This window comes from Gossypium arboreum, chromosome 11, assembly GCF_025698485.1.
Source record: "Gossypium arboreum isolate Shixiya-1 chromosome 11, ASM2569848v2, whole genome shotgun sequence".
NCBI lineage: Eukaryota > Viridiplantae > Streptophyta > Magnoliopsida > Malvales > Malvaceae > Gossypium > Gossypium arboreum.
Genome location: NC_069080.1, coordinates 49,788,432 through 49,798,193, shown reverse-complemented (window position 1 = coordinate 49,798,193; position 9,762 = coordinate 49,788,432). Strand labels below are relative to the sequence as shown.

The window sequence follows — 9,762 nt, the reverse complement described above, 5'->3', positions numbered from 1 at the left end:
CTATAAAATTAGTTAACTCTATTATTTTTACTATTATTATTGTTATGAATATATTACTATTATCGTGAATATGTTATTATTTATATTATTGTTATTATTACTATTATTAAATATTCTTATTATTACTATTATTTTTGTTCCTTTTATTATTGTTTATTATCAATATATTATTATTATTATTATTATTATTATTATTATTACTTGTCATTATTTTCATCACTACTATTATTTATACCTTATTATTATTACATATTATTTTACTATCGTTATCTAATATATTATCATTATCATTATTATTATTTTAGTATTGTAACTTAATACATTAGTATTGATATTTTTATTTTCGTCTTATATTATTATTATTATTATTATTATTATTATTATTATTATTATTATTATTATTATTATTATTATTATTATTATTATTATTATTTTACTATTTTATTTTAATGTATTATTAATATTACTTTTATTTTCATTATTATTATTACCATTATTCTTTATTGTCATGGTTATTATTTTTATTTTTATAGCTATTATTTTTATCACTAATATTACTATTGTTATATTTATTATTATTACTTTTATTATAATTACTATTATTATTATCATGGTTTTTCTTTTATACATTTACGTTTTTTATATAATACAATGGTTTTATTATTTATTTGTTTATTCTTTCTTATAATTTCAAACTTTGAAATTTTTATTTTTATTATTTTGTATCATTATTTTGTTTCACATAATATTTATTTATATTTATACCATTATTATTATTTTATTATTTTTTAATTACAAATTTATTCACTTACTCATGTGTTTATTTACTTATTGTTTTGTTATAAATTCATTAATTTATTGTCATTAACATATTATCATTAATGTAGTATTATTACTAGTTATTATTATTATTATCACTATTATTTTTATTTTTATTACTATTATCATTTTTAAATTATTGTTACTATTATTCTTTTACCATTTAATACATATTATTACTATTATTATCGTTATTATTAATATTAGTGTATGTTTTATGATGTGTGTATATATATATTTTTATATATATTTATATATAGTATCATTTTAATTACTTTATTTTAATAATATTATTATATTATATGTCCTCCTTTTTGCTTTATTTATTTATTGTTTTATTATTAATTTAGCATTGCTAATTATTATTTATTATTGTCCTTGTTAACATGTCACCATTTTATTAATCTATGATTGTTACAATTGATAATATTTTATTATTTTTACTTTGACTTGTCGTGTCATTATTATTATTATTTCTATTATCATCCGTGTACATATTAATATTATTGTTATTTTTTATTCTAATATTGTATTTTAATATTTTTCATTAATTGTATTATCGTTTGCATTATTTACGAATTCCTATTGCGAATAATATTATTTTCTATGTTTTTAATTAATTTTAATAAATAAGGCAACGTACCGATTTCAACACTAAGTCACTGATTTCATCGCTATGTTGGGTGAATATCGTTGGCTCGTGTTAAAAACGAGACGTCCTTTTAAAAAAACTAAAATTTCAAATTCTCGTAATTCAATCGGATCGTGATTAAATATTAAATTAAACTTGTATTTTTGAGAATTAAGACAACGCGTGTTTAACAAGATACCAATTTTGGGCGTCGCGAGGGTGCTAATACCTTCCTCGCTCGTAACCGACTCCCGAATCCTATTTCTCTCTGGATCTTCGCGTAGACCCAAATTCAACCTTCATTTTTGTTCAAAAATAATTTTTCTTTTTTTTAAAAAAAAGAGGATTTATTAGGTGTCCGATCACACCTAGAAAAAAAGGTTGGTGGCGACTCCTTTTCTTTTTAAAACGGAAATTCTATTTTCAAATTTTCAAATAATCGCCTCAACTAGCGGCCAAAGCGAAATTTTTACGTCGCTACAGCTGGCGACTCCACTGGGGACCTTTTTTTGAGAGTCGAGTCTAGAATTAAACGCGTGTTGTAAAAATTTTCAAAATCTCTTGTTCAAATTAATATTTAGTCGTGATCCTTAAATTTTGTTTTTGAAAAGTCATGTATTTGCATCATGTCGTAAATATTCTTCTAACTTGTTTTATCTTGTTGTTTTTCAGCTCTAAGTTTGTATGGTTTTAGTTTTTAGTTTTGTTTTTAAATAAAATGTAAAGGTTTGTGAGTTTCTCCCCACACACTGCGCACTTGCATTGTTGCATAACATGAGCTCTCTACCCGGGCTCCATCCGCTTAAGTGGAAGTAAATGCTATGCCTTCATGAGTTAACTTGTCCCTCTACACAGGCTAGTGAATACTTCCGGGTTACATATGACTTATGCTTTCGTGAGTTAACTTGTCCCTCCGCATAGGCATAAGTAAATGTAATCCCTCGAATTGAACTTGTGAGCCTGTAATGGACTACGACCGAGGCGTCGTACTAGTCTTAGTAAATGATAGCACGAACAGTTCGAGTACCTGTCTAGAGCTGGAACCGCATATAGTAAACCATATGAGCCACCCAATTAGAGCCATGCCGAACTTCTGTCCGTTAATAGTCACCAAAATAAGTACACAGGAGAAACGCCTCTTGCCTTTCAATTCCTTTACATTTACACTGTTTATGCAAAGAAGTTGAATCAGGTAGCTTAATTTGTTGAAGTTTCTATAGTCTTTCTCAGTTCTTATTTGTTGTGATTACTAACCAAGGTTGTTTGTCTTTGTTTTTATTTTTTTCATCATGCATCATAGGCATCTTGATTAAGAAGGTGTTGATTAGAGATTGGTTGCCAAAAACGGGTTTCTGATGGAGGAGTCAATTACACAAGTGACCGAGAAAAATACTGTGATTCGAGACTGATCTTTGAAAACTCAGAAATCGAAAGGGGACAGTTTAACGAAAGGATGTATCTCCAATCTTCCCGAGCAAGTAGCTACAAATGTTCATCAGAATAATCTCGAGGATTTGACTCAGATTTGGAAACAGTGGAATTCAGACATTAGGGGCATCTTCACCGAAAAGTACAGGGATATAGCTTATTTGATCACCATCAACGTAGACGAACAACTGATTCAAGCCATGGTTCGATTCTGGGACCTAGCATACCAATGTTTCACTTTCAATTAGGAAGATATGACTCCGACCATAGAAGAGTATGTTGCCTTGCTTCGTGTTGACAACGTACACTTCAACAAGATATATGTGAATAAGCCCAAACTAATGACTTTCAAGAAAAAGCTAGTGAACTTGACGGGAATGACCGATATATGGGCTGAAACACAGATAAAGAAAAAGAATGAAGCTAGTTGTGTTCCGTGGTTTTCTTTATGAGACTTAGTTCAAAACCATCCAGATATTGCGAAGAGAGTGGATCTATTTGCTTTGGCCATTTACAGATTAATTGTCTTCCCAAAAGTTCTCGGGCATATAGAAGTCGCGGTAGTGGATTTCTTCGAAAGATTGAACCAAGGGATCAACCCTGTCCTGACTATCTTGGCCGAGACTTTTAGATCTTTAAGTTGTTGTAGGAGGAAAGGGGAAGGACATTTTATCGGATGCGCCCAGTTACTTAATGTCTAGATTCTAAGCCATTTCTGGAAAGTAGAGCACACACATTTCCACATGTTTTCAAAAACATTCACCCCATTGAAAGCTTACCTTGAGAAAGATTGACCAAAGGATGTCACTGAACAGCATTGGGTTTCACCATGGATCCGTCCTTCTGTTTTATTATACAAATGTGGAAGCCAAGATTGGGTGCCTTTACTAGGATTATGGGGAGGAATTGGATACGCTCCGTTAATGGTTTAAAGGCAGTTTGCTTCACAACAGTTCATACCCACTACCAGAGGATTGGCACAATCAGAGTTTGCCTTTACGGACGAAGGCTACATGAAAAGAGTCCGAGATACTGCAAAGTCTTGAAAGGAAATTCACCTAATGGAGTTAGCCCTTTATGCTGATACTATCACTCAAGATTATGACTTATGGAGAAAACGATGAGTGAATAGTCAACAAATCTCACCGACGAGTTACACTATCCAGAATCCTTTCTCAGAAGAAATGTCATCCGAGCTGGAAGTAGCGACACATGAATTCGAACGTGAAAAGGCCAAGCTGTTACGGGATATTAGTTCTCTTCAAAAGGAAAACTACCAGCTGAAGATCGAGGTTCAAATTGAAAAATCCAAAACCATGAAAGTTCAAAAAGAAGCTGAGATCGTGAGAAACGACATAAGAGACCTTCATTTGGAAAATAAGAAATTAAGAAACACTATAAAAAATAGTGGTTTGGGCAATTCATCAGTAGAATGGAAGGAAGAAACTAGTAACATCAAAGGTGGGATGGAATTCTGGAAAGGGAAAGCAAAGAAAGAAAAGGAAAAAGCTGCGCGTGCTATGATAAAGTTAAGGAAGAAGACTGCTGAGTATGAAACTGTGTCTGCAGAATTTGTGACTAGTCAGTCTAAACATCAAGAGCTAAGAGGGAAAGTACGAGATTTAGAAAATACACTGCAAGCTCAACAGCAACAGTTGGATAATCTCCTAAAAGCCCTAGAAGAAAAGAATAGTCAGTACGACAGGGACACTCACGCCTATGAAAGAGCTCTCCAAGAAAAAGAAATGCAACTCGGCTTTTTGATTAATGAAATTCGCAAGGCGGCTATGCATGTTGTGCAATTATCAGATGAAGCCGAAGTTCTCAGTTGTCAATTCCCTCCGAGTCAAAGATCAAGCATATCAGAATTCTTAGAATGAGTGAAGAAACAAGGCAATGTGGCTAGAAAATTTGTGTAACTGTTGAATCAAAAATAATGAAACGTTTTGTAATAGACTCTTTTGATTAATGAAATGCCTAAGTAAGGGCCATCTTGAAATCAACACTAAATTCTTGTACATTCATTCATGACTAACATTCATTGGATATTCATTCATCCATTTATTGCATGTACATATCACCATAATCATTCATTAAGGCTAAAACCGTATAATCCGCAGTTGCGACACTACAAGTCTGGAAACACGTCATTCTTATAGGACGCGCTGAAAAGCCAGGATTATGGAAGCCGAGTTTAATGAGAGAATTGAAAGGATGGAAAGGACCCAAAGAGAATTACAAGAGTAGTTGACCAAGTCATAACAGGAAGTAAGAGATTTGATGTTAAGATCTCGAGAGGAATCGCTCGAGCAAAGAGATCAGATGGCCAAAATGATGGAGATGATGACAGCTTTGGTCAAAGGAAAAGGAACTATGCAGAGCCCTAACACTATGGAGCCTCAGCCAAGAACTAATCATGACCAGGATCCGCTCTATCCTCCAAGATTCACTCCACCTCATGCACATGTAATGCAAAGAGAATGTCCTCGAGGAGAACTTGTAAGTTTGGAGCAACGACTCGTACCCCCTGCTCATCTAGGGCAAGGTATATTCGTATCGAACCCCGGAGTTAAACCTGCTAATCCCAATGTTCCAGATTTGGATGATCTGGTAGAAATAGCCAGGTTGAAAATAGATTATCATGATGTCCAGGATAAGTATAAGAGCTTGGAAGAAAGGCTCAAGGCGATAAAAGGTGCTGAAACCTTCTCTGCACTAAGTGCGAAAGAGCTTAGTTTAGTGCCCGATCTGGTTCTGCCTCCAAAATTTAAAGTGCTAGATTTTGAAAAATATGATGGAACGAAATGTCCAAAGGCGCATCTTGTCATGTTTTGCCAGAAAATGACTAGTTATGCGAATGAAGATAAATTGTTAATACACTGTTTCCAGGACAGCTTGGTCGGATCGGCCCTTCGATGGTATAATCAACTTAGTAGAGAAAGGATTTGATCATGGAAAGACTTGGCGTCAGTATTTTGTGAACAATACAAGCATGTATCTGACATGGTGCTTGATCAGCTAACTCTGCAGATGATGAAAAAGAAGCCGAATGAGACTTTTAGGCAATACGCATAAAGGTGGAGGGATATCTTAGCTCAAGTAGAATCCCCATTGACTAAAACTGAAATAACAGTCCTCTTCATCAACACTTTGAAAGTACCATTTTTTGATAAGTTGGTAGGAAGTGCCATAAAAGACTTCGTATATATTGTAATATCCGGGGAAATTATAGAAAATGCCATCAAAAGTGGAAGGATGGAAGGTTCCGATAGCTCGAAAAGGGCAACACCTGTAAAGAAAAAAGAGGCAGAAGCCCATATGGTGGGAACTGAGAGCCACCACACTCCTAATCCTTACCTAGTCCAGCCACGACCTCGATATCGCCCACCTCCAAACTTTTATTATCCTCCCCAAAGCCCTTACTATCAAGTACCTCCTCCTTACCCCATCTACGCCACAGATAACCAAAGACCATTTGCCATGTTCCCACCAAATACCATGCCTGCTCAAAACTAACCTAAAAATGAACAAAGACCGACAAGATCCAATCCTGAAAAACTCCAGTTCACCCCAATTCCCGTGTCATATGGAGAGCTGTACCCAAAATTGTTGGAAAAACAATTAATATCCCCACATTATATGGCACCCTTGAAGCCTCCATACCCAAAATGGTACGATCCTAATGCCAGTTGCATGTACCATCCCGGAAACCAGGGGCATTCTACAGAAAATTGTCTAGCCTTTAAAAGGAGGGTTCAAGGTCTTATCAATGCAGGTATTTTACAATTTGATAGTGATGGCAATACGGCTGGAAATCCGCTCCCTAACCATACTAAAGGAAACGTTAGCGCGTTGACAAAAGAAGACAGGTGGCGTGCTAAAAGTTGTGTTTCTGAAATAAAGACACCATTGCGAAAGATTTGGGAGGTAATGGTTGAAAAGGGGCTGTTCTGTCATCCCAACAGAATATTCATAGAAAGAAATATAAAAAGTCAATGTTTTTATGATTTTCATGGGATCGAGGGGCATGACATCTAGTCTTGTGAAGGATTCAAAAAACTACTTCAAAACATGATGGACAATAAGGAAGTCGAGATCTTTATCAAAATGAAAGAGGCTGATGAAGGAGAAGTATGCACTTCTGGTAATAAATCATCGGGTTTCCCTTATAGTGCCGATAGACCATTGGTGATTTATTACGATGCAAAAAAGGAGCAAGTGAAACCAAAGATGATAAATGAAGTACCATAATTTTTCCCTTACAAAGACAATAAGGCAGTACCATGGAAATATGATATCAACATTACCATACCTGAAGGTGAAAAATCTAAAGTCACGGCCAGAAATGTTGGAGAAGTAGGACACTTCACCCGTAGCGGGAGGTGTTACTCTAAAGTGGTCGAACCAATGAAGAAGACTAATGACTTGAAGCAGAAAGGAAAGGCACCGATGCATGAGGCCGAGGTCAAACTTGAAACTCCGTCTGAACAAGAAGTTAAAAGGCCTATGAATGAAGAGGAAGCACATGAATTCTTGAAGTTCATCAAACATAGTGAATATAACGTCGTGGAATAATTAAGCAAACAACCGGCACGAATCTCCGTATTATCCCTACTGTTGAATTCAAAACCACATTGGAGTGCTTTGCTGAAAGTATTAAATCAAGCTTACGGGGCAAGTAATATATCTGTCAAAAAGCTTGATAGGTGGGTAAATAACCTGAACGTGGATAATTTTATTTCTTTCAGTGATGACGAAATACCACCAAATGGTAGGGGCTCCGTAAAAGCATTACATATCACAACCCGTTGCAAGGGTTATATAATACCGAATGTGTTCATTTATAACGGGTCAGCGCTCAATGTCATACCTTTGGCCACGCTTTCTAGAATTCCAATTGATATATCTTATCTGAGGCCTTGTCACTCCACAGTAAGAGCATTCGATGGGACAAGAAGAGAAGTCATGGGAAAAATCAAAATTCCTCTAGAAGTGGGCCCCTATATATATGACATTGAGTTTCAGGTCATGGACATCACGCCTTCGTATAATTGCCTTTTAGGAAGGCCTTGGATCCACTCTGCTGTGGCAGTTCCTTCATCTCTCCATCGAAAAGTGAAGTTTATCATTGATGGTCTCTTGGTCACTGTCGTGGGTGAAGAAGACATTGTCCATCTATCTCTACTGATACACCATACCTCGAAGTAAGCAAGGATGCAGTAGAATGTTCCTTCTGTTCCTTTGAATTTATCGATGCTACGTTCGTTGCTGAAGGAAATAAAATTCCCATGCCTAAGTTGTCAAGAAATACCAAGATGGGAATTAAGCTGACTGTGGGAAAGGGAGCCCAAGCGAAGAAAGGGTTGGGGAGATATCAGCAAGGGATAATTAGAGCGCTAAAGTCAGTACCCCACAGGGCTTGATACGGTTTAGGGTTCGAACCAGATACCCAAAAAAGAAGAAAACTGTTGCAGAATGATCGAGAAAGGCGGATTACAAGAGCTTTAGGCCGAGAATTAGAATGGGAGCCCATAACGTACCCTCCTTTGTTAAAAACATTTACATCTGTAGGAATGATATACCCCGGGCAAGATAATCCACGAAGCATGCTATTATTAATCAAAAGGGGTCTTCAGAATGTCAGTATAAATGTCATTGACAAAGGAAATGATGCAATTAAAGATGTTTCAATGATATGCCCTTGTCCTCCTGGATTCGTTTTGAACAATTGGACTGCTGTGGATCTCCTTATAGTTTCTAAGTCTTCTCCAGAGTAATGCTCAATGTTAACACTCTTCTTTTTGTGTGTCCCTAAGTAATAGTAGGGATTCTTTTGTAAGAGCTTATGATTTGCTCTTTATCATTTAAATGAACATTAGTGGAGATTCATTTTGTCATGGTCGTTTCATTCTCATTAACTTTATCCTTTTTCCCTCTTCTGATGGCCTGTCATTGCATATATCTCACATCACAATATTATGCTTGTTGATCCCCATACTTTAATGCTTCTCTATAGTTTTCTTTTCCATTTAACTTTCAAGTGCTCAGATATTAACGACATGAACAAACTCGTTACAAATCTTGAAATCGATTTCGAGAAAGCTATTTGTTTAGGAGAGTTCGAAGCTGAGGAAAATGTTGAAGACTATGTCTCGTCTCCTGACTTACTAAGAATGGTAGAACAAGAAGATAAATAGATTCTACCTCATCAAGAATCTGTTGAGATAGTAAACTTGGGAAATGAAGAAAATAGACAAGAAGTGAAGATTGGGACCTCCATTTCAGATAACACCAAACATGATTTGATTGCTTTGCTTCATGAGTACAAAGATGTATTTTCATGGTCGTATCAGGACATGCCAAGATTGGATAAGGATGTAGTGGTCCATAGACTCCCACTGAAACCAGAATGCAAACCCATTCAACAAAAGCTAAGACGAATGAGACCTGAAATGCTGTTAAAGATAAAAGAAGAAGTCAAAAAATAATTCAATGCTAGCTTTCTACAATTAGATAAAGATGGCTCCTAAGGATATGGAGAAAACTACTTTTGTAACGATGTGGGGAACATTCTATTATAAGGTGATGCCGTTCGAATTAAAGAATGCTGGAGCAACATATCAGAGGGCCATGGTGATGTTGTTTCATGACATGATGCACAAAGAAATAGAAGTCTACGTTGATGATATGATCGCCAAATCCAAGGGGGAAAGAGAGCATGTTGGGAACCTCAGGAAGTTGTTCGAAAGATTGAGAAAGTTTCAGTTGAAGCTTAATCCAGCCAAGTGTACGTTTGGGGCTACCTCAGGAAAATTGCTAGGCTTCATCGTCAGTAAGAGAGGCATTGAAGTTGATCCAGATAAGATAAAAGCCATACAAGAACT

The 9,762-nt window shown here is 35.5% G+C and overlaps 1 protein-coding gene across 1 annotated transcript; it reads left to right on the top strand.

The window, feature by feature from the left end:
* Nucleotides 1-4,062: 4,062 nt before the first annotated feature.
* Nucleotides 4,063-4,758, top strand: LOC108471994 (uncharacterized). The gene has a single exon (XM_017773526.1). The coding sequence runs from the start codon at nt 4,063-4,065 to the stop codon at nt 4,756-4,758; it is 696 nt and encodes a 231-aa protein (XP_017629015.1).
* Nucleotides 4,759-9,762: the final 5,004 nt, after the last annotated feature.

Bases quoted from the DNA above. Each gene is read 5' to 3' on its own strand.
- LOC108471994 (XM_017773526.1), top strand. From the start codon at position 4,063: ATGTCATCCGAGCTGGAAGTAGCGACACATGAATTCGAACGTGAAAAG.